The sequence below is a fragment of the Schistocerca serialis genome, chromosome 4 (genome assembly GCF_023864345.2).
Source record: "Schistocerca serialis cubense isolate TAMUIC-IGC-003099 chromosome 4, iqSchSeri2.2, whole genome shotgun sequence".
NCBI classification, from domain to species: domain Eukaryota; kingdom Metazoa; phylum Arthropoda; class Insecta; order Orthoptera; family Acrididae; genus Schistocerca; species Schistocerca serialis.
In genome coordinates this window covers 907,181,703-907,208,010 of record NC_064641.1, presented here as the reverse complement: position 1 = coordinate 907,208,010, position 26,308 = coordinate 907,181,703, and the positions used below count along the sequence as shown (strand labels likewise).

General features: G+C 41.2%; 1 protein-coding gene across 1 annotated transcript in view; it reads right to left on the bottom strand.

The window, feature by feature from the left end:
* Positions 1 to 4,961: 4,961 nt before the first annotated feature.
* Positions 4,962 to 26,308, bottom strand: part of LOC126473584 (uncharacterized) — a 53,257-nt gene continuing 31,910 nt past the window's right edge. Inside the window, exon 3 of the mRNA XM_050100730.1 lies at positions 4,962 to 6,311. Within this exon, the coding sequence (XP_049956687.1) occupies positions 6,109 to 6,311 (203 nt within the window). The 3' untranslated portion in view covers positions 4,962 to 6,108. The remainder of the gene's footprint in view (positions 6,312 to 26,308) is intronic.

Here is a 26,308-nt window from a genome sequence, read left to right as displayed (position 1 = left end):
GTTACTATATGTCAGACCCACGTGTCACCACTATCAGTGATTGCAGACCGAGCGCCGCCACATGGCAGGTCTAGAGAGACTTCCTAGCACTCGCCCCAGTTGTACAGCCGACTTTGCTAGCGATGGTTCACTGACAAATTACGCTCTCATTTGCCGAGACGATAGTTAGCATAGCCTTCAGCTACATCATTTGCTACGACCTAGCAAGGCGCCATTACCAGCTACTATTGATGCTGTAAAACAGGTACCGTCATGAGCGATGTTCACCAATTATGGATTAAAGTTAAATATTCCAGCAGCTACGTACATTTTTTGCTAGTATAATTTCCTTGACCTGTTCCAGACCTCACGCCAGCCTGCGGGAGCTAAAACGTGTGCCTTTCGGCTTCCTCTCATAGTGGGTTCGCTCTCTTGCCAATCCACAACATTCTCGAACGCCTGGAATCCTTACCCAATCTGTTAACCCCGGAAACCATTCTTGTAACCACTGATGCCACTTCCTTATACACAAATATCCTGCACGTCCAGGGCCTCACTGTGATGGAGCACTTCCTTTCACGCCGATCACCTGCCACCCTACCTAAAACCTCTTTCCTCATTACCTTAGCCAGCTTCATCCTAACTCACTACTTCTTCACTTTCGAAGGCCAGACATACCAACAATTAAAGGGAACAGCCATGGGTACCAGAATGGCCACCTTGTATGCCAACCTATTTATGGGTCACTTAGAGGAAGCCTTCTTGGTTACCCAGGCCTGCCAACCAAAAGTTTGGTACAGATTTATTGATAACATCTTCATGATCTGTACTCACAGTGAGGAAGAACTCCAGAATTTCCTCTCCAACCTCTACTCCTTTGGTTCCATCAGATTCACCTGGTCCTACTCCAAATCCCATGCCACTTTCCTCGACGTTGTCCTCCATCTGTCCAATGGCCAGCTTCACACATCCGTCCACATCAAACCCACCAATAAGCAACAGTACCTCCATTATGACAGCTGCCACCCATTCCATATCAAGCGGTACCTTCTCTACAGCCTAGGTCTTCATGGCAAACGAATCTGCTCCTGTCCCGAATCCCTGACCCATTACACCAGCAATCTGAAAACAGCTTTCGCATCCCGCAACTACCCTCCCGACCTGGTACAGAAGCAAATAACCAGAGCCACTTTCTCATCCCCCCAAACCCAGAACCTGCCACAGAAGAATCCCAAAAGTGCCCCACATGTGACAGGATACTTTCCGGGACTGGAAGACTCTGAATGTGGCTCTCCAGCAGGGATACGACTTCCTCAAATCCTGCCCTGAAATGAGATCCATCCTCCACAAAGTCCTCCCCACTCCACCAAGAGTGTCTTTCCGCCGTCCACCTAACCTTCGTAACCTCTTGGTTCATCCCTATGACATCCCCAAACCACCTTCCCTACCTTCTGGCTCCTACCCTTGTAACCGCCCCTGGTGTAAAATCAGTCCCATGCACCCTCCCACCACCACCTATTCCAGTCCTGTAACCCGGAAGGTGTACACAATCAAAGGCAGAGCCACATGTGACAGAACCCACGTGATTTACCAACTGACCTGCCTACACTGTGAAGCTTTCTATGTGGGAATGAGCAGCAACAAATTATCCATTCGCATGAACGGACACAGGCAGACAGTGTTTGTTGGTAATGAGAATCACCCTGTGGCTAAGCATGCCTTGGTGCACGGCCAGCACATCTTGGCACAGTGTTACACCGTCCGAGTTATCTTGATACTTCCCACTGACACCAACCTACCAGAACTCCAGAGAAGGGTAACTTGCCCTTCAATATATTCTCTCTTCCCGATACCCACCAGGACTCAACCTCCGCTAATTTCAAGTTGCCACTGATCATACCTCACCTGTCATTCAATAACATCTTTGCCTCTGTACTTCTGCCTTGACTGACATCTCTACCCAAACTCTTTGCCTTTACATATGATGCTTGAGTCTGTTATGTGCAGATGGATGTGTGTGTGTGTGTGTGTGTGTGTGTGTGTGTGTGTGTGTGTGTGCGTGTCTTTCCAATCCCGGGATTGGAATAACTCCTTACCCTATCCCTCAAAATCCACATCCTTTCGTCTTTCTCTCTGCTTCCCTGTTTCCTGATGAAGCAACCTTGGGTTGCGAAAGCTTGAAATTTGTGTGTGTGTGTTGTGTGTTTTTTATTCTGTCTATCTACCAGCACTGTCTCATTTGGTAAGTCACAGCATAGAGGGAAACATTCCACGTGGGAAAAATATATCTAAAAACAAAGATGATGTAACTTACCAAACGAAAGCATTGGCAGGTTGATAGGCACACAAGCAAACACAAACACACACAAAATTCAAACTTTCGCAACCAACAGTTGCTTCATCCGAAAAGAAGGAAGGAGAGGGAAAGACGAAAGGATGTGGGTTTCAAGGGAGAGGGTAAGGAGTCATTCCAATCCCGGGAGTGGAAAGACTTACATTAGGGGGAAAAAAGGACAGGTATACACTCGCGCGCACACACACACATATCCATCCGCACATATACAGACACAAGCAGACATTTGTAAAGGCAAAGAGTTTGGGCAGAGATGTTTCCTCAACAACATCTTTGCCTCTGTACTACCACCTCGACCGACATCTCTGCCCAAACTTTTTGCCTTTACAAATGTCTGCTTGTGTCTGTATATGTGCGGATGGATATGTGTGTGTGTACGAGTGCATACCTGTCGTTTTTTCCCCCTAAGGTAAGTCTTTCTGCTCCTGGGATTGGAATGACCCTTACCCTCTCCCTTAAAACCCACATCCTTTCGTCTTTCCCTCTCCTTCCCTCTTTCCTGATGAAGCATCCGTGGGTTGCGAAAGCTTGAAATTTGTGTGTGTGTTTGTTATTGTTTCTATCAACTATTAACATACCAACGCTTTCATTTGGTAAGTTACAGAATCTTTGTTTTTATATATATAAACAAAGATGATGTAACTTACCAAATGAAGGCGTTGGCATGTTGATAGGCACACAAACAAACACAAACACACACACAAAATTCAAGCTTTCGCAACCAACGGTTGCTTCATCAGGAAAGAGGGAAGGAGAGGGAAAGACAAAAGGATGTGGGTTTTAAGGGAGAGGGTAAGGAGTCATACCAATCCCGGGAGCGGAAAGACTTACCTTAGGGGGAAAAAGGACAGGTATACACTCGCGCGCACGCGCACACACACACACACACACACACACATCCACCCGCACATATACAGACACAAGCAGACATTTGTAAAGGCAAAGAGTTTGGGCAGAGATGTCAGTCGAGGCGGTAGTACAGAGGCAAAGATGTTGTTGAAGAAACATATCTGCCCAAACTCTTTGCCTTTACAAATGTCTGCTTGTGTCTGTATATGAGTGGATGGATATGTGTGTGTGTGTGTGTGTGTCTGTCTATTTTCAACAAAGGTCTTGTTGGCCGAAAGCTTATTTTGTGACAGTCTTTTTGTTGTGGCTATCTGAAACTCAGCATCTCCTCTATATGTGAGTAGCAATTATCCTTTTCATAATACTGTATGAAGATTTAACGCTGGGGTGCCTCGCAGCTTGCCACCTCAAGCGTCAGCTTCTAACGCTTGGGCCTTAAACCAGTCCTGCCTATGATGACAGGGTTCACATTTCATTTCATGAGTTGACAATTATTTATTTTAACTTGATGGCCAATCATAATTAACAGTCAATCTAAGGGAAAAAGTTCTGAGTACAATGTACCTATATCATGTAATCTTTGTTCTGTGTTGTCGTTTTTACAGTTTGTGTGTAGATATTTGAGATAGATTTGGGATCAACTCAGAATTTGTGAAAACGAGCGTGGCACTTTGACTATAAAGTGGATCTGAGCTCACTAGCATAGAGGCTTATGGTCGTTACTCTGGCCTGTGGATTCCATCAGACATGGCTCACCTCAATGTCCCATAAGCTAATGCACTAAGTAGTAAATATCAATGAAAATTAATTTTGAAAATACAGTGTAATTGGATAGATAAACAAGTCTTCTCACCAAGCAGCTGCAGAAGAAATTCTATATGAACGTTAAAGAAATGTACAAGCTTTCAGAACAAGTGGCGCCGTCTTCTGGCAGAAGGGTTGAAATGGAATGAAGTGGAAGGAAGAAGGATGAAGGAAAAGGACTGTCCAGCTTTAAGAGATGGAGAGAATTTGGAAAAGTCATCCAAAACCCTGGGTCAGAGGAGACTTACCAGATGGGATGAGAAGGAAAGATTGATTGTTGGGGACTATACCAGATAGGATTTCAAACCCTGAGAGCTAAGTATTAAGTTATACGAGTAGCTCTTTGGATCTTCTGTATCTCCTCAATTAATCCAACCTGGTCAGGATCCCAGACTGATCAACAATAGCAAGAATCAGTCAAGCAAGGATTTTATATGCTACCTCCTTGTTGGGTGAGATATATTTCCATAGGATCCTTCTAACAAACCTCTGACCCACATACCTTTTGCTACAACTTATTTTGTTTTGTTATTTCGCCACAAAGCACTCCAAGTTTGTGTTCGTAGACATTTTATGACTGAGACTTATTCAAAGAGTAAGTGTCAATCAGATGTTCTCCCAGTGTATTTGCAGCTTGTAGCACTCTAGGGTGTTCGCCGGGTCACACGTAATTCATCCACGATATTTTGGCAGACAGGCTCATTGCCATCTTCATGTGGTCCCAGGTGACTTGACCCAAACTGACACCCGAGTATTCTATGAGGGTCAGTCATGTTATAGAACTATAATGGTCTGTGTACAGTAACTTTGCCTGCATCATTACAAATAAAAAAACAAGACTTAAACTAGCATATTGAGGGGGCACTATAGTTTCACCTGTTACAAAACGTTGATCACACTGTTTGAAGATATTCTTCAGTATATAATAATTCATAATCTTTCTTCTTAAGACATCAGGTTTCAAAAGACACCAAGGTTAATTTGCATTTATGTTCCTTTAATGAATACATATCACATTTTATCAAACATACAAAATTATACATTCATTTTGATATTCAAAATATACATGACATTATTTCAACACTTGGTGGGCTCACTCAAATAAATATCAAGAATTTATTCACAACACTTACTCAGCCTTGTTACACAAAGAACTAATAATAATGGAATGTGGGGGAATGTCATGGACAATAGTGTGAGACAGGTAAACTACCTTTACTGTACAATACTTCTGATTTTCTTTTAGGTTTGCATTCTTTGTTTCTTCGATGACTAGGCTTACTTCTGGTTAAAATCTCATCTTGGTTTACTGTATTCTTCAAAAGCATTAAGAAGTAATGTGTAAAAACCACAGAGAATGGTATTATATGGTAAATCAAAAAGAGACATCACGACTTCACAAGAAAAGAAAAAGCATACAGTAACTTTTACCAGCGAACATCAGAATTTTTCATTATTGAGTGACTGGTTAAGACATCTGTTTATTACAAAATGAGAAATCATGTTGATTTGTTCAAGTATAAAGCAGATCTTTGTGCATCTCTTGATAATTCCTAAGTCAACTGAGAGTTATACATTTGTTCATCCATTGCAAAATAATATTTTACATTTGATATTTCTCTAATATAATGAATGAAAGAAGAATGTGCAGTAGAAAATTGATTAATGTTAATTAAGTCACAATTAGAATTTGTTAATAGAAATTGAAGTAACAGTCTCTTTACATGTCACAATTAACCATTTTTAATAGAAAACATCTTAACAAAAACTTCAGTACATGTCAACAGAACCAAGAGAACTGATTAAGACTGCATGGCTTGGAAGTAGATGATCTAAGATATTACTAGAAAAATATCAAAATCAAGCTGCACAAAGTGTAGGAACAAGCCCAAATCATGGTAACAACGTAGGTCTACTCTAATCTATAAGTAAACTGTTGATCATAATTAAGAAAATTTTAAAGAGAGAGAGAGAGATATATATGAGCCACTTGGTTTCAAAAATCCAATAAAACATTTAGTGATGTAATAACATTTCTTGAGTTTAGAGCAATGAAGGAACTTGAGTATTCATCTTCAGCAGCACCAGCAGCAAATAATTAGGACTCAAAAGGAGATGACTGATCAGTTCACAAGCCAGTGCCCAATAAAACTGACAAATAATACAAAAATAAAAGACTGATGTAGATTTGTTGATGAGTTGCACAGGTCACCTTGACAAAAGCACATGAAAACTTTCCTGTAGTTCCACACTGTGTAGGCACAGCGTTCTTCAGAATCGGATGGTCCTCTTTGCAGACACATTCTCTGAGTTGCTATCCCATAGTCTGAAATGTTGTAAATTATTACAAATCATTAGTGTTAGTCCTATTTTATACAGATTCTGTCTGGAAAACACATTTGGTTTAACATTATCATTTGTTTAAAAAGTATGCCTTTATAGTTAAGCTCCACCAAGACAGCTAAATATTTTGTTTTTTTACATTGTATTCCAAGCCCATAAGATTGTACATATGTGTGAGGTACCCCTCCCTTGTAGATATACTCATCAAGAAAAACAATTCAGATATTAAACACTACATATTCAGTGGAAAATAATAAATTGAAACAGGAGTACAGTGTATGAAATTATTTTCATTGACAAAGATAATAATAATGCATCACTGACCAAATGATGGACTACAGTTTCAATGTTACAATATGTATGTGATACACTCTTGTACAGCTCAGGACAGTCAGTATCTACTTCAGAATATGTGATGATATTTAATTTCAACTACTGAGGATCATAAAAATAGACTGAGTTTTATGACAAAATCAGCTAAGTATTTCACAATACATATTTTAAATGTATATATTTTGTTAACTGCAGAAGGATATGATGTTGGACATTCCACTTCCTTATTGTTGATATCTATTGTTCTGTATAGCTCCTCTTGTTTCACAAATGATGCTATAATGATACTGTCATCTCTGGAGTTCTTCAAAGTTCAGGTTGTCGGGAATAATAGCTATCTAAGTTTAAGCCCAAACAGAGTGAGTGTTGGCAGTATCTACATGTACTGTGTACAAGTGATCACTTCAGAGTTCAATGATGAAAAAGATGAGCTTAAATGATGTTTCTTTTGATAGTGTATTGTGTACCATCGCACCATGCAAGTCCTGTTCTGATTTTACACACACCCAGGTGTCTCTCCTGAGAATCATCATATACATTTTCTCTGTTGTTTCAGCTGATACTTGCAATTTCATTTTTGCATCCTGTAGCTGGAGCCAGCCAAAAACCAACACTCCTCATCATATCTATCATGAAACGGCCAGAATCGGTGGAAAGTATTGGTTTATTTCCTGTTGCAAACATAATGATTTTTAAAGTGGAATTTTATGTGCCCATTTGACAGCGTGGTGCCAAATTAGTCTAATGCAATATTTGCTTTATTGATATATATATTGCTTTACTGATATATATGCTTTATTGATATGTATAAAACAAAATGAAGAACCAGTGTGACAGAGCTGCCCTGGCCTGTGTTGACTGCTACTGCCATAAAGAAGTGTTGCTAAGTTGCTGTCAGAGAACATTCTTTGTGTTTTACTGTTCCTGTTAATATGTATTTATGAAATGAATAATACATTAGACTAATATAGGACTGCTCTGTCAAATGGACAAATATAATTCTGATTTGTAAATCACTGGGAGACAAATCAACACTTTCCATCGACACTGGATGTCGTATAAAAGGTGTGATCAGCAGGATTTGTTTGGATTTATTCCGCTACATGTTGCAAAATGAAAATTGCAAATATTAGCTGAAACATCAGAGAAAATATGCCCGATGACCCATACAAGGAACACCCGTATATAGGGTGTCCTAGAAACGTTGCAACAAACAATGGGTTTGATAATTACTGGGTCCACAGCCATTGTGAAATTTTCAAATGAAAATATTCTGCTATAGGCTGTCAAAACATTATTTATTGTGATTGCAATTTGGAAACAAGGTCATTTTCAATCATATTACTGAGGAGGTTACAGCATCCGACAATGCTTGAAAATGATCACGAGTCAAAACTGTAATCACAATAAATAACATTTTAACAGCCTAAAGTGGAATGATTTCATTAAAAAACTTGAAGGGATTGTAGAGGGTTTCAGGAGGAACAAGTCTAGGATAGGAACCTGTGTCCGGAAATGTCTTCCAATGATGTTACAAAACATCGAAGCTATAGATATCGGCACCTGCCACTAGGTCATCCCTTCAGCAGCAAATGTGATTTTGTATGTTGAAGCCCCATAGGCAGAATGTCTCACAATGTTGTTTGTTATTCAGTGATCATGACTGATTGCCACAAATGCTAGAGGAGAACATGCATCTAGCTGCTGTATAGACGGGCCTTGTCTCCTACCAATGCAATACTGTTGTCTTTGTGGATGACTGCTTGAGATACGTGTTTCCATCTGCAGTTTATTTTTCTTCTGTACACTAAAAAAACATGGGAGATTTTAGAGAGTTCCAGGAGAAAAATAAACAGCAGATGAAAATCTGTGTCTGAAACCATCACCCACTTAAGCAACAGAGCTCTGTAACATCACTGGATGATGTTTCCAGATACAGGATCATGTCCTTGATTTGTTCCTTAAGACACCCCCCCCCCCCCCAAGGTATATTGCAACATTTCTGGGGGGGGGGGGGGGGGGTGTTCCAGAAATGTTGAATATAATATGCAGCAAACATGCCTTCCACCGAATGATGGTGTTTTAACCATCAAAACATGTGAAGTTAAATCTTTGTGACTGTTGCAGGATTATGTTTTTTTGTCATCTCAATCAATAGTTACACCTCTCACAATGAAATCCATAATGGATGAGACTGTTATAGGAATGTAAATGAGAAGACATGAAAATTTATACCTCAGTGAGATGGGATGCAGTCAAACTCTGTCATCAGGTATCAGACACCTTTAGCCTGCTAGAAAGAAAAGGTGGAATCAACGCAAATAAGCCAAACAAACAGAATACAGCTGAGCTGCTGATTATGGGTTTAAGGAGACCAAACATCTAAGGTCATCAGCCCCTTTTCACCCCCCAGGACAGAATCAGTGTACCCCATCTGTCTGCGTCCACAGTAAATTCGACATGTAAGCACGAAAAATGTCTTTAAATTTTGCATAGTGTGTATCTGAGGCATTACATGGGTACCAGCCTGGTATTCACATAGTGGGATTTGGGAAACTGCATAAAAATCACATCCTGGCTGGCCGGCACACCGACCACCACTGTCAATCCACCAGGTGGATTCATACCAGCCCTGGCGCACCTCCCTGTCCTGGAAGTGGGTGCTTTAACACACACAGCTATCCAGACAGGTACAAATAGCATAAAAGGCTCAAATATTTGAAACCTACTGATAATTTCTGCATGACATGTCATTTATTACAAGTCTGCAGCAAAGCTCATGGAGGTCTCCCAATAAAAATCTGAATTGTTTCCATTAAATGATTGTTGGTGCTAAGCCAACGACACAGGCATAGAAGGGTTGCAAAGCTGAACAGAGAAAAAAAACTAAGAAAGAAATGTGTGAGAGCTGACTTCTCCCACTACTTGAGTTCCTATCTTCTGCCTATGAGAAGCAGCCTTCCCTAGGCCCATTAGTGTAAATGCCAGTTCTACTGCAGCCTTTCACCCAAGTAGCATAATAGAGAAATGACTGCTACTGAACAAACATTATCACTAATAAATTTTATGCAGTAACAGTACATTTCATTTACACCTGCCACCCATGCAGTTTGCTCACATTTAACACTGGAGTTTTTGCTGCTACTTCACTATGGTATCTCAAATGGCAGCAAGCTTGTGGTGAAGTAAACAATGCTATCTGTCTCAAGACTTGTGATTCTTGCTGATTTTTTATGAGATGCAAAGTGTGGTTGAAATATGAAAGTGATAACAGTGAGATATTTGGGGAAAATTTGAGTGTCTATTGAAAGGATAGGCAAAAGAGGTATTGGGAATGGCATATTTGTCACAGTAGACTAGAAACTCAAATCCACCGAGACAGAAATTGAAGCTGCATCTGAGATTGTTTAGGTCCTTCTATCAACCACTAGACTCTTCTCCTGATGTAACCAAAAACTTAAGAGGAAACCTAAGTTCACTTGTATGTTAAGTTCCCCAACCATACTGTAAACCTAAGTTCACTTGTATGTTAAGTTCCCCAACCATACTGTAATGACCAGGGGAGACTTTAATCATCCAAGAATCAAAAGGAAAAATTACAGTTTGTTAGTGGTGGCCAAGATAAGACACCACGCGAAACTCTTCTCTGAAAACTACCTGGAACAGATAGTTAGGAACCCCACTCATGATGACAATATATTGGATCTAATGGGAACAATCAAAATAGATCTCTTTGCAGATGTCCACATTGAAACTGGAATCAGTGGCCATGAGACAGTTCTGGCAAGAATGATTATCAAAGTACAAAAGACAACTAAAACAAGCAGAAAGATATTTATGTTCAGTAAAAATCAAACAATGGAAAATCCAGGATGGAATGTAACAATACGAGGGAAGGAAAGTTGCTACTCACCATATAGCGGAGATACTGAGCCGCGATAGGCACAATAAAAAGATTCACACAATCATAGCTTTCGGCCATTAAGGCCTTTGTCAGCAGTAGACACACACACACACACACACACACACACACACAAGCACAACTTGCACAAACATCTGCAATCTAAGAGAGCTGAAACTACACTCAAAAAACTCAGTAGAGTCATATCTTAATGAGGAACTTGAAACTTTGAGCACAGGGCAGGAGCCTATAGAGGAAGTATGGCTCAAGTTAAAAAGAATGCACTGACTAGATGTGTACCCCACTAGAACAGTTCTTAATGAGATGGGACTTCAGTGGTATACAGTCACTGTAAAGAAACTTCTAAAGAAACAGAGATTACTGCACAATAGGTATAAAACAAAATATAGGGTTATAGGTAGAGAGATGCTGAATGAAACACTTTTGGCTGTCAAGAGAGCAATGTGTGTTGCTTTCAATGACTACCATAGCAGAATATTGTCAAATCGTTTATCACAAAACCCAAAGAAATTCTGGTCATATTTAAAAGCTGTTAGCGGCATCACAGTTAGTGTCCAGCCTCTAGCAAATGAGAAAACCCAGGAGAATTCCCACATTTTAATCCTCATACCACTGAACAAATGAATGAAATCAATATTAGTATCAGCGGTGTTGAGAAACAGCTGAAATCATTAAAACTTAACAACACTCTAGGGCTCAATGGAATACATATCTTACTGAATTTGCGGTTGAGTTAGCCCCTCTTCTAACTATAATCTATCATAGATCCCTCAATGAAAAAACCATGCCCAGTTCTTGGAAAAAAGCACAGGTCACACCCATCTACAAGAAGGGTAGTAGAAGTGATCCACAAAACTACCATCGAGTATCCCTGACATTGATTTGTTGTAGAACATTAGAACATATTCTGAGCTCAAACATAATGAGGTACCTTGAACAGAATGATCTCCTCAATGCCAATCAGCACAGATTCTGAAAATATCAATCATGTGGTACCCAACTCACACTTTTCTCACATGATATACTGGAACCTTCGGACAAAGGCAGTCAGGAAGATAAAGTATTCCTTGATTTCCGAAAGAATTTGACTTAGTACCACACCTACATTTATTATCTAAAGTATGATCATATAGGGTATCTAGCGAAATTTGTGACTGGATTGAGAACTTCTTGGTAGGGAGGACACAGCAAGTTATCTTAGATGGAGAGGCATCGTGAGATGTAGAAGTAACTTAAGATGTGCCCCAGGGAAGTGTGTTGGGACCCTTGCTGTTCATCTTCTACATTAATGACCTTGGAGACACTATTAAGAATAACTTCAGCCTTTCTGCAGATGATGCAGTTGTCCATACTGAAGTACTGTCTGAAAGAAGTTGCATAAATAATTTAGTCAGACCGTGATAAGATTTCAGAGTAGTGCAAAAATTGGCAACTAGCTTTAAATGTTCAGAAATATAAAACTGTGCACTTCACAAAATGAAGAAACATAGTACTCTATGATATAATGAGTCACTGTTGTAATCGACCAACTCATACAATTACCTGGGTGTAACACTTTGTAGGGATATGAAATGGAATGATCACATAGGCTCAGTAGTGGGTACATCAAGTGGTAGACTTCATTTTATTGGTAGAATACTTGGGAACTGCTATCAATCTACAAAGGAAATTATATATCTAAAAACAAAGATGAGGTGACTTACCAAATGAAAGTGCTGGCAGGTCGACAGACACACAAACAAACACAAACATACACACAAAATTCAAGCTTTCGCAACAAACTGTTGCCTCATCAGGAAAGAGGGAAGGAGAGGGAAAGACGAAAGGATGTGGGTTTTAAGGGAGAGGGTAAGGAGTCATTCCAATCCCGGGAGCGGAAAGACTTACCTTAGGGGGAAAAAAGGACGGGTATACACTCGCACACACACACATATCCATCCACACATATACAGACACAAGCAGACATATTTAAAGACAAAGAGTTTGGGCAGAGATGTCAGTCGAGGCAGAAGTGCAGAAGCAAAGATGTTGTTGAATGACAGGTGAGGTATGAGTGGCGGCAACTTGAAATTAGCGGAGATTGAGGCCTGGTGGATAACGGGAAGAGAGGATATATTGAAGAGCAAGTTCCCATCTCCGGAGTTCGGATAGGTTGGTGTTAGTGGGAAGTATCCAGATAACCCGGACGGTCTAACACTGTGCCAAGATGTGCTGGCCGTGCACCAAGGCATGTTTAGCCACAGGGTGATCCTCATTACCAACAAACACTGTCTGCCTGTGTCCATTCATGCGAATGGACAGTTTGTTGCTGGTCATTCCCACATAGAATGCGTCACAGTGTAGACAGGTCAGTTGGTAGATCACGTGGGTGCTTTCACACGTGGCTCTGCCTTTGATCGTGTACACCTTCCGGGTTACAGGACTGGAGTAGGTGGTGGTGGGAGGGTGCATGGGACAGGTTTTACACCGGGGGCGGTTACAAGGGTAGGAGCCAGAGGGTAGGGAAGGTGGTTTGGGGATTTCATAGGGATGAACTAAGAGGTTACGAAGGTTAGGTGGACGGCGGAAAGACACTCTTGGTGGAGTGGGGAGGATTTCATGAAGGATGGATCTCATTTCTGGGCAGGATTTTAGGAAGTCGTATCCCTGCTGGAGAGCCACATTCAGAATCTGATCCAGTCCCGGAAAGTATCCTGTCACAAGTGGGGCACTTTTGTGGTTCTTCTGTGGGAGATTCTGGGTTTGAGAGGATGAGGAAGTTGCTCTGGTTATTTGCTTCTGTACCAGGTCGGAAGGGTAGTTGCGGGATGCGAAAGCTGTTGTCAGGTTGTTGGTGTAATGCTTCAGGGATTCCGGACTGGAGCAGATTCGTTTGCCACGAAGACCTAGGCTGTAGGGAAGGGACCGTTTGATGTGGAATGGGTGGCAGCTGTCGTAATGGAGGTACTGTTGCTTGTTGGTGGGTTTGATGTGGACGGACGTGTGAAGATGGCCATTGGACAGGTGGAGGTCAACATCAAGGAAAGTGGCATGGGATTTGGAGTAGGACCAGGTGAATCTGATGGAACCAAAGCAGTTGAGGTTGGAGAGGAAATTCTGGAGTTCTTCTTCACTGTGAGTCCAGATCATGAAGATGTCATCAATAAATCTGTACCAAACTTTGGGTTGGCAGGCCTGGGTAACCAAGAAGGCTTCCTCTAAGCGACCCATGAATAGGTTGGCGTACGAAGGGGCCATCCTGGTACCCATGGCTGTTCCCTTTAATTGCTGGTATGTCTGGCCTTCAAAAGTGAAGAAGTTGTGGGTCACGATGAAGCTGGCTAAGGTAATGAGGAAAGAGGTTTTAGGTAGGGTGGCAGGTGATCGGCGTGAAAGGAAGTGCTCCATCGCAGCGAGGCCCTGGACGTGCGGGATACTTGTGTATAAGGAAGTGGCATCAATGGTTACAAGGATGGTTTCTGGGGGTAACGGATTGGGTAAGGATTCCAGGCGTTCGAGAAAGTGGTTGGTGTCTTTGATGAAGGATGGGAGACTGCACGTAATGGGTTGAAGGTGTTGATCTACGTAGGCAGAGATACGTTCTGTGGGGGCTTGGTAACCAGCTACAATGGGACGGCCAGGATGATTGGGTTTGTGAATTTTAGGAAGAAGGTAGAAGGTAGGGGTGCGGGGTGTCGGTGGGGTCAGGAGGTTGATGGAGTCAGGTGAAAGGTTTTGTAGGGGGCCTAAGGTTCTGAGGATTCCCTGAAGCTCCGCCTGGACATCAGGAATGGGATTACCTTGGCAAACTTTGTATGTGGTGTTGTCTGAAAGTTGACGCAGTCCCTCAGCCACATACTCCCGACGATCAAGTACCACGGTCGTGGAACCCTTGTCCGCCGGAAGAATGATGATGGACCGGTCAGCCTTCAGATCACGGATAGCCTGGGCTTCAGCAGTGGTGATGTTGGGAGTAGGATTAAGGTTTTTTAAGAAGGATTGAGAGGCAAGGCTGGAAGTCAGAAATTCCTGGAAGGTTTGGAGAGGGTGATTTTGAGGAAGAGGAATTGGGTCCCGCCTCCTCTTCCTCAAAATCACCCTCTCCAAACCTTCCAGGAATTTCTGACTTCCAGCCTTGCCTCTCAATCCTTCTTAAAAAACCTTAATCCTACTCCCAACATCACCACTGCTGAAGCCCAGGCTATCCGTGATCTGAAGGCTGACCGGTCCATCATCATTCTTCCGGCGGACAAGGGTTCCACGACCGTGGTACTTGATCGTCGGGAGTATGTGGCTGAGGGACTGCGTCAACTTTCAGACAACACCACATACAAAGTTTGCCAAGGTAATCCCATTCCTGATGTCCAGGCGGAGCTTCAGGGAATCCTCAGAACCTTAGGCCCCCTACAAAACCTTTCACCTGACTCCATCAACCTCCTGACCCCACCGACACCCCGCACCCCTACCTTCTACCTTCTTCCTAAAATTCACAAACCCAATCATCCTGGCCGTCCCATTGTAGCTGGTTACCAAGCCCCCACAGAACGTATCTCTGCCTACGTAGATCAACACCTTCAACCCATTACGTGCAGTCTCCCATCCTTCATCAAAGGCACCAACCACTTTCTCGAACGCCTGGAATCCTTACCCAATCCGTTACCCCCAGAAACCATCCTTGTAACCATTGATGCCACTTCCTTATACACAAGTATCCCGCACGTCCAGGGCCTCGCTGCGATGGAGCACTTCCTTTCACGCCGATCACCTGCCACCCTACCTAAAACCTCTTTCCTCATTACCTTAGCCAGCTTCATCGTGACCCACAACTTCTTCACTTTTGAAGGCCAGACATACCAGCAATTAAAGGGAACAGCCATGGGTACCAGGATGGCCCCTTCGTACGCCAACCTATTCATGGGTCGCTTAGAGGAAGCCTTCTTGGTTACCCAGGCCTGCCAACCCAAAGTTTGGTACAGATTTATTGATGACATCTTCATGATCTGGACTCACAGTGAAGAAGAACTCCAGAATTTCCTCTCCAACCTCAACTCCTTTGGTTCCATCAGATTCACCTGGTCCTACTCCAAATCCCATGCCACTTTCCTTGATGTTGACCTCCACCTGTCCAATGGCCAGCTTCACACATCCGTCCACATCAAACCCACCAACAAGCAACAGTACCTCCATTACGACAGCTGCCACCCATTCCACATCAAACGGTCCCTTCCCTACAGCCTAGGTCTTCGTGGCAAACGAATCTGCTCCAGTCCGGAATCCCTGAAGCATTACACCAACAACCTGACAACAGCTTTCGCATCCCGCAACTACCCTCCCGACCTGGTACAGAAGTAAATAACCAGAGCAACTTCCTCATCCTCTCAAACCCAGAACCTCCCACAGAAGAACCACAAAAGTGCCCCACTTGTGACAGGATACTTTCCGGGACTGGATCAGATTCTGAATGTGGCTCTCCAGCAGGGATACGACTTCCTAAAATCCTGCCCAGAAATGAGATCCATCCTTCATGAAATCCTCCCCACTCCACCAAGAGTGTCTTTCCGCCGTCCACCTAACCTTCGTAACCTCTTAGTTCATCCCTATGAAATCCCCAAACCACCTTCCCTACCCTCTGGCTCCTACCCTTGTAACCGCCCCCGGTGTAAAACCTGTCCCATGCACCCTCCCACCACCACCTACTCCAGTCCTGTAACCCGGAAGGTGTACACGATCAAAGGCAGAGCCACGTGTGAAAGCACCCACGTGATCTACCAACTGACCTGTCTACACTGTGACGCATTCTATGTGGGAATGACCAGCAACAAACTGTCCATTCGCATGAATGGACACAGGCAGACAGTGTTTGTTGGTAATGAGGATCACCCTGTGGCTAAACATGCCTTGGTGCACGGCCAGCACATCTTGGCACAGTGTTAGACCGTCCGGGTTATCTGGATACTTCCCACTAACACCAACCTATCCGAACTCCGGAGATGGGAACTTGCTCTTCAATATATCCTCTCTTCCCGTTATCCACCAGGCCTCAATCTCCGCTAATTTCAAGTTGCCGCCACTCATACCTCACCTGTCATTCAACAACATCTTTGCCTCTGCACTTCTGCCTCGACTGACATCTCTGCCCAAACTCTTTGTCTTTAAATATGTCTGCTTGTGTCTGTATATGTGTGGATGGATATGTGTGTGTGTGCGAGTGTATACCCGTCCTTTTTTCCCCCTAAGGTAAGTCTTTCCGCTCCCGGGATTGGAATGACTCCTTACCCTCTCCCTTAAAACCCACATCCTTTCGTCTTTCCCTCTCCTTCCCTCTTTCCTGATGAGGCAACAGTTTGTTGCGAAAGCTTGAATTTTGTGTGTATGTTTGTGTTTGTTTGTGTGTCTGTCGACCTGCCAGCACTTTCATTGGTAAGTCACCTCATCTTTGTTTTTAGATATATATTTCCTACGTGGAATGTTTCCCTCTATTATAACCATACAAAGGAAATTACTTACAAATTACTCATGCTCAAGTATCTGGGACCCGTACCAAATAGGACTAAGAGGTGGTATTGAACATATACAGAGAAGGGCAACATAACACAGATTTCTTTAATCCATGGGAGAGTGTTACAGAGATACTGAAGGAAGTGGACTGGCAGAACTTTGAAGATAGATGTAAACTATGGAGCATTCCCATGCTCCATATGTGAATGGAATGAGAAGAAACTGCAATAACTGGTACAATGGGGACATACTCTCTGTCATGCAATGCATGGTGCTTTGCAGAGTATAGATGTAGATGTAGACAGCGGAGGAATCTAGGAAAACAGTGAAGGGGACATGTAATTTATTTGCACTTCCAGAACTACTTTATTGCTCCCAAGTTTTGGTCGCAGTTTGACTGAACAGTAAGAAATACACATTGGGAAACAAATTGCACGAGATCTGCTTTTTACAGTAGGTGGACATATTGATCACACTTTGTTTAAGGTTATATATAAAAACAAAGATGAGGTGACTTACCGAACGAAAGCGCTGGCAGGTCGATAGACACACAAACAAACACAAACATACACACAAAATTCAAGCTTTCGCAACAAACTGTTGCCTCATCAGGAAAGAGGGAAGGAGAGGGGAAGACGAAAGGAAGTGGGTTTTAAGGGAGAGGGTAAGGAGTCATTCCAATCCCGGGAGCGGAAAGACTTACCTTAGGGGGAAAAAAGGACAGGTATACACTCGCAAACACGCACATATCCATCCACACATACAGACACAAGCAGACACATTTAAATTTTTCCCACGTGGAATGTTTCCTTCTATTATATTGATATCATTAATTTGTTTAAGGTTACTGTTATTTGATCCACCCACATAATCTTAAGGATTCTTCTGTAGCACTAGGTTTCTAAAGCTTCTATTCCCTTCCTGTCACAACTGTTTATCATTCATTTTTCACTTTAGTAAAAGTGTAAAGTGTCTTTGGAAAAGAATTCCTATCACATACATTTATATTCGATGTTAACAAATCTTTCTTTTTCAGAAACTGTTTTCTTACTATTGCCAGTCTTGATTATATAGCCTCTCTACTTCAGCCACCATCAGTTATTTTGCTGCCCAAATAACAAAAGTCATAAGTTGCCTTTAGTGTCTCATTTTCTATTGTAACTCTATCTGCATCACCTGGCTTAATTTGATTACATTCTGTTAAGCTTGTTTTACATTTGTTAGTGTTCATCTTATAATTTGATATCAAGTCTGAACTTCCCACCCATTTGCCATCTCTGACAGAATTACAATGTCATCGGCAAACGTGAGCGATATTATATCTTCTCTTGAACTTGAACTGCCTTACCAAATATCTCATTAGTTTCCTCTAATTTTTGCTCAAAGTACAGATTAAATAATGCCGGGCTACAACCCAGTCTTATTACTTTCTCAAATACTGCTTCCCTTTCATGTCCATCAGCTCTTATAACTGCTGTCTGGTTTCTGTGCAAATTGTAGATAGCTGTATACTCTCTTTATTTCATCCCTGCTACCTTCCAAATTCCAGTCAACACTGTCACATCTTTCTCTAAATCTAAAAACACTATGAATGTAGTTTTCCTTTATTTACTTTTTCATTACTGTGGTGTTCATACATCTCATTGGAACCCAAACTGATATTCTCTGAGGTCAGATTTTACAAGTTTTTCCATTCTTCTGTAACTAATTAGAGTCAGAGTTTTGCAACCATGATTTATTAAACTGATAGCGTGGTGACATTTACACCTGTCAGCACGTACCTTCTTTGGTATAGGAATTGCTAAGTTCTTCTTGAAGCCAAGAGTACTTCAACTGTTTCACATACAGTACAGCCCCTATTATTCATCACCTTTGGGACCAGGGTGTGGGTTGGAACACAAAAAAGGCCAGATTATCAGAAAGTACAGATTTACATTAAAATAAACAATATCTTAACTCAAAAATGATGACTCTACATGTGTGTACAGTAAAAACATTGCAATAAACCACACAAAAGCTGTTATAATTGCAAACAGAAAAAGAGCAATACTGTACAGTATGTATTTACTGTACTGTATTGTGCATATGGTAGATACACTGATAAGCCAAAACATTATGACCACCGAGCGAGGTGGCGCAGTGGTTAGACACTGGACTCGCATTCGGGAGGATGACGGTTCAATCCCGCGTCCGGCCATCCTGATTTAGGTTTTCCGTGATTTCCCTAAATCGCTCCAGGCAAATGCCGGGATGGTTCCTTTCAAAGGGCACGGCCGATTTCCTTCCCCGTCCTTCCCTAATCCGATGAGACCGATGACCTCGCTGTCTGGTCTCCTTCCCCGAAACAACCAACCAACCATTATGATCACTGCCCACTGCAATGTTGGATGCCATCTGGTGGCATTATGGGCGCAGTAACAAAAGTATGTAAGCAGAGCAGACACAATCTGGGGATCACCCTAATGAAGATAAGGGCTGCATATGGGCAAATCATTTGAGATTCGACTGATTTATCGTGTAACCAAAGTTAACAGATTCCTTTTAACACTCATAAGGATGGTCTCACATTTTTCGTTATTTAGGGTCATTTGCCAATTTTCGCACCATACAGACATCTTTCTAAATCATTCTGCAATTTGTTTTGATCTTCTGATGACTTTATTAGTCAATAAACGACAGCATCATCTGCAAACAACCTAAGACGGCTGCTCAGATTGTCCCCCAAATTGTTTAGACAGATAAGGAACAGCAAAGGACCTATAACACTACCTTGGAGAATGCCAGAAATCACTGCTGTTTCACTCAATGACTTTCCATCAGTTACTACGAACTGTGACCTCTCTGACAGGAAATCACGAATCCAGTCACATAACTAAGAAGATATTGCATAAGCAGGCAATTTCACCTCATGCCTCTTGTGTGGTACAGTGTCAAAAGCCTTCCAATTCCAGAAATAAGGAATCAATCTGAAATCCCTTGTCTATAGCACTCAACACTTCATGCAAGTAAAGAGCTAGTTGTGTTTCACAAGAATGACGTTTACTAAATCCATGTTGACTGTGTGTCAGTAGATCATTTTCTTCGAGGTAATTCATAAAGTTCCAACACAATATATGTTCCAAAATCCTGCTGCATATTGACGTTAATGATATGGACCTGTAATTTAGTGGATTACTCCTACTACTTTTCTCGAATACTGGTGTTACCTGTGCAACTTTCAAGTCTTTGGGTATGGATCTTTTGGCAAGCGAACGGTTGTGTATGATTGTAAAGTATGGAGCTCTTGTATCAGCATACTCTGAAAGGAATCTAATTGGTATACAGTCTGAACCAGAAGACTTGCTTTTATTACGTGATTTAAGTTGCTTCACTACTTTGAGAATGTTTACTTCTACATCACCAAGGATATTTACTTCTGCGTTACTCATGTTGGCAGCTGCTCTCGAATCAGATTTTGGAATATTTACTTCATCTTCTTTTGCGAAGGGATTTCAGAAAGCTGTGTTTGGTACCTCTGCTTTGGCAGCACCCCATGTCCACCCACAAAAATGTTTGCAGTTTAAAATCTGCTTTTGAAATTCCTGTTTAACCATTAAGTAATCTACAGAAATCTTCTAATATCTCCAGAACTCTTCCTCATAAACAACCTTCTTTCATGATTCTTAACTCAAGCATTAGCAATGATTAAATTATACTCCATGCAAAATTCTGCCAGATGGGTTTCCCTTTTGTTCTTGTCCTCCAGTACCATCATCTGGGGTAATATTTATATTTTTCAAAGGTTAGTAGAAAAAAAAATTGAAAGGGGTCAATGTTAACCCGTGATGTGGGGTTACACTGACCCCTCAAATTTATTTTATTACAAGCACATGCAGAATAGTCCTGGGATAAATGTTAGTGTAGTGCAGTATGAATATGACTCCATAAAGGGATCTTGATGATCCTCACTGAAAACTGGATGTTTTGTAAAATGTTGATAATCCAGGTATCACTGAAACATTCATTTCTATGAATGAAATTATCAATCATTTATTAAAACACACTAGAAAAAACTTCTAATTACAAAAAATATTAAACTTCTTTTACTTAAATCCTCCTTGGAAATTTACACGTAATTCTACACCAGTCAGCTTGAAGCTCTGGTGAAGGCAGCTTGCCAATCATGTAACAGAATGAGGCAATGAATATATCATGTTCTTTTGGAACAAAGGTACTTTTAGTGTAACTGGAGCGAATCACCCTTATTTCAGATATCCATTCCTCTGGTGCAACTTTTTGAATAATTTAAACATGGCAACAAATTTGCCTCCCCCTTTTACCTCCAACTACTTTCACCATAATAAAGCCATTTTGAAAAAGGTCCTGACACTCACACTTAGCGAGCAGCAAATCTTCAACAACAGGATCATTTGAAGGATCAAAATCATTTCCATCAGTTTCCATTGCTCTGACAATTTCATTACACCTGGCTCACCTTCTGATGAAGAATTACCACACTTCTGAAAGAGATTTCTCTTGGCCTTTGAGAGGTCTTCATTAGCTGTGGATGATTTGGAAAACTAGGTTGAGGATCGTTTGTATATTTACACCTGCAGGCAATCTGAGCTTTTTATGTAGTGCACATATATTTTCATTTGGTGGCCTTTTGAATGATTTTGGAACAATGTTCAATGCATGAATACCTAAAACAACTTTATCAGGGCTTACAGCAATTTTTGTTCTTTTCATATTTGAATGGGCTATCGGTTTTTCTTTTTGCATAGAGACTTTAAATAAGATTCAGCTACAGCTTCCTTTTTCTCTTCCATGTCCTGTTCACCTTAAAGTTTAGAGAAGACATGTTCACCTTAAAGTTTAGAGAAGACAGCTTCTCTTTTGAGTGGGAATATCCCACAAGCCTTGAATGCATTTTGGAGATTTGTCTTCATCCTATCCCCAAGAACAGTAGTTGGTAACTGGCGGACCATGGATCAAGTCTGGACCATGGAAGGTCAAAAACTAGCCTGCCAAAATATTTTGAAAGTATAAATTATGTACTCAAATTATTTTAAAAAAGATATTTTTCTGTAGTTCACAATTTGTTTGAGTGCCACCTTTATAATATATTTTTCCGTAGATCACAATTCGTTGGAGCACCACCTTTATAATTTTTTGTGGTAGTTTTACAATTAACTGCTGAAGAATTAAAATTCTTAATGGTTATTTATAGGTAGATTAAATACAAAGTTGATATGCAGTGCGATGCAGGAGAGTGCACTGAACAATGGTAGTGGATGGGAGCAAGCTGGCCAACTGGCACAGCATGTTATGTCAACTCATGTAAAAGCTCTGTACACGCAAATTGCAGCACAAGAATTTTATTTAATGAACAAGGAAATTTTATAAATTGATTTCAGACTCTAACAACCTCTGAAACCTCTAATAAATTGGGGAAGGCATATTCATTTAAACAAATTTTTTGTGCTTGTAACTTGAACTATAGCTTAAAGCTACTTTATGAAACTGCACTATAGGTGGCAGCGATCTCTGACAACGAAGCAACTCCTTTGCAGTGCAGCTTCTTGGATGTGTGGCAGCATACACTTTGACATGGAAGTAGCTCCTTTGCAGTGCATCAGCACCTGCTGTGTGCTGGACACTGGTATTTTTATAAGGAACAAATCTAAACAAAGTACACATATTTTATTGCCACTTTGTCAGTAGTTGTTGCAATCTCACACAGAGTGTTTCATTATTATTGAGGCTTATTAACATTTCTTTTGCATCAATATGGATCCTAAAAAGCATAAAGCTGGTAGTGAAAATAGCAACTTTTTGACTGAGTGGACTGAACAATATTGTTTTACACTGCCTGATAGGCCTGGGGCTGTTTCAGTTTGCCTTGTATGCAACAGAACTGTCACTCTCGTTAAAGTGCCAAATTTAAAGTGATACTGTGAAACAACTCACCAGCAGTTCCATAAAAATTTTCCTCTGAGTAGTAAAGGTTGTAAGAAAAACTCCAGGCATATCTAGCTTCCTACAAAAAAAGCACATCCTTTCTAGTTCTCTCTATGAGCTAGCAACAAAAATCTATAGAAGCAGCGATGCATGTGTGTTGGAGACTTAGTAAACACCACAAGCCATTTTCAAACCCTGAGACAGTTTTAAAAAAAAAAAAAAAAGGTATGTTGGAAGTGGCCGTGACGCTTTTTGAGGAGAAACATGATACTGTTGCCAGAATTCAGGGTATTCCACTGTCAGCAAGAATTAATACAAGAAGAACCAAAATTTTTGCTGCTGACGATAAAAGTAGTTTGCTTGAATTTCTGCAGAAGGGACCTTGCTACATCATAGCACTAGGTGAACATGCAACATTGTTGATGAAGAACAAACATCTATTTTCATGTGATTTTTGGATGTTTGAAAGAAAATAATTTCGGGAAGAATTGCTAAAAACATTGCCACTGAAAGGCAAAACTTGCAGAGAAGATATCTTCAAGACTTTTGAAGACTTAATGACAAAATCAAATATTAGTTATGATAAAATGATGTTGCTTTCACCTGACAGGGCCCCAGTGGTGACGTTTGCCTGCTTTATTTCTTCATTGATAGTCCTCAGTGTTGAGGTGCTGCATTGTTATACTGGCTGAAAAATGAGGGATGGAAGTACAACACTGACTGCCGTAAATGATGTAGCCAACAGTTGCACAGTTGTGTTTCAGTTCTTTACTTTCACTGTTCCCAACCCTCCATCATTACACAGTTCACTATTGGTAAATGTTAAGTCTCATTAATAGGTTGCAGGCAAACATCAGCATACTGCTACAATAGTTTTCTGTTGAACATCTATGAGCAGTGAAAACCTAATGACACAGTTCACAGTTCTTGCAGAATAATAAGATATGTGTGACACTATTTCTCAAATAAATTTAACACACACTGTCATTGTTTTAACCCACAGCCTATTCGCATTACACTAATTCTGCTGTTAAGTTGATGCATTGTTGTTACTTGTAACAGTACATAATTTCTCTCTGAAAATCGGCCATGGACTGGCTGTCTCGGGACCAAAAATGGCGATAATAGGCACTGAAATACAATGTTCAGTGTTTAATTTACAGAAATTACAATTATAAAATAATTCATTCAATTAACTGAATCCCTCAAAAAATTCCATCTTTTTAACAGTTTCTTCTACCACAAAGGTTAGGCCGAATTATTTGTTTAAATAATGAAATTAACAGATATAGTTACACAAACCATGATTTTGACAAATGTAGTAATTACTTTGGAACTAATTAACCCTTTGAGTACTGCAGATGTGATATGCCGCGGCACTCCACCTGGCCGCGGGGCCTGTGGACGCTGTTTGCCGCTGACGTGGGCTTTCCCCTTGGGCCCTGCAGATGGCATTCACTGCACGGCCTAGCCAGTACCTGAGTCCTAATGACGGCTTATACCGCAGCCGGTTCCACTGCCTGTGGGCCTGCGGATGTCAGTAGCCACTCAAGGCTGCATGCCGGCCTGTCGCAAGTTCTTTTGTGCCGTGCACTCCCTGGGATGGATGTACCCTATGTACTGTTCTGTGCCGCTGTCCCTGCTATCTGGGAAACACTCTGCAATGGATTTTGCAGCTCCTGTTCGACATTCATGCTAGCTGGTTCATGTGATCTTCTGCATTCTGCTTTTGTGGTGTCTTTTAGCCAAGTGCTGTTTCATCAGGATTTTTAGAGTTCTGTCATTTTTGAGTTCCACAGACAAATGGCACAATGGAGTCGTTACACTGACGAAGACATACTGGGGATATTGACAAGGAGTGACAGTGACAGTGAGTGTGGCATCTTCAATGAATGTAGTGATGATGAAGGTTCATCAGAAGAATGTTGTAGTAATACACCTCCACGTACTTCACCTAGTAGAGCTTGCCAGAACAGTTGTTCTTCAGATTCTGAAAGTGAAGACGAATCAATCCGTAAAAGGCCATGTGATAGTGAGAATGAGAAATTTGATTGGCAAAAACGTGATTTCAGTCCAGCACTTCATGCATTCGATGACTCATCTTCAGGACATAATTGCCAGCTAGTGCCTGATTCAAGCATTCTATCCTTTTTCATGTTATTTCTATCAGAAGATCTGTTGAAATTTATAGCACTTGAAATGAACCAATTTTTAACTTTCGCCATGGAAAATACATTGGAATCAGTTCATTCTCGACTATCCACCTGGAAAGGTTTGGAGGAAATGTATAGCTTCATTGGTATTTGACTTCTCATAGCTCGTGTTAAAAAGTTGAAAACAAAGGAATATTGGTCCTGAGATGTACTTCGAAGTACTCCAATTTTTGGCGAAGTTGTGTCTCGGGACCATTTTATGTTACTTTTGAGAATGTTGCATTTTAGCCAATCGTGGAGATGACAGTTTGTTTAAAATTAGGAAAATAATTGATACAATTTGTGTGCCGTTCCACAGTGCATTTAATCCATACAGAAGACTCTGTCTCGATGAAAGCCTATTATTGTTTAAAGGTCACTTATCTTTTAAACAATACATTCCTTTGAAATGAAGTAGATTTGGAATCAAGGCATTCTTGTTGTGCGACTGTAAAACTGGATACGTATTAGATTTCATTGTATACGCAGGCAGAACAGCAGAATTTGAAGTCCATAATTTGGGGAAATATGGTGATATTGTGGCAACACTAATGAAGCCATACCTTGAACATAGACAAACCCTGTATGTCGACAATTGGTATACAAGTCCAACCTTGATCCTCTAGCTTCACAACCAGACAACAGCAGCATGCGGTACTGTACATAGGAACAGGTGCAACTTTCCAAAGCTACAAAAGTAACTGAAACAAGGAGAAGTTGAGTTTATGTCAACTGACGCAATACTTGCCATCAAGTGGTGCGACAAGAGAGAAGTGTTCATGCTGACTACCTGCAACACTATATAAATGCATGACATGGGAAAGACAAACAGTATGACTGGCGAAAAAGTAATGAAGTCGCAATGTGTTGTTGATTACAACGCAAATATGGGAGCAGTAGACCACTCCAACATGCTGTTAAGCTCTGTTGCATCTGTGCGTAAATCTGTTAAATGGTACAAAAAGTTTTTTTTCTTTTTTTTTCATGTTGTGGGCCTTTGTGTTTTGAATGCTCACATTCTTCACAGATCGGTGACTGGGCGCAAAATATCATTAGCAGATTTTCATTTATGTCTGGTACAAGAACTTGTGGCAAAATTTGCTACAGAACGGACAA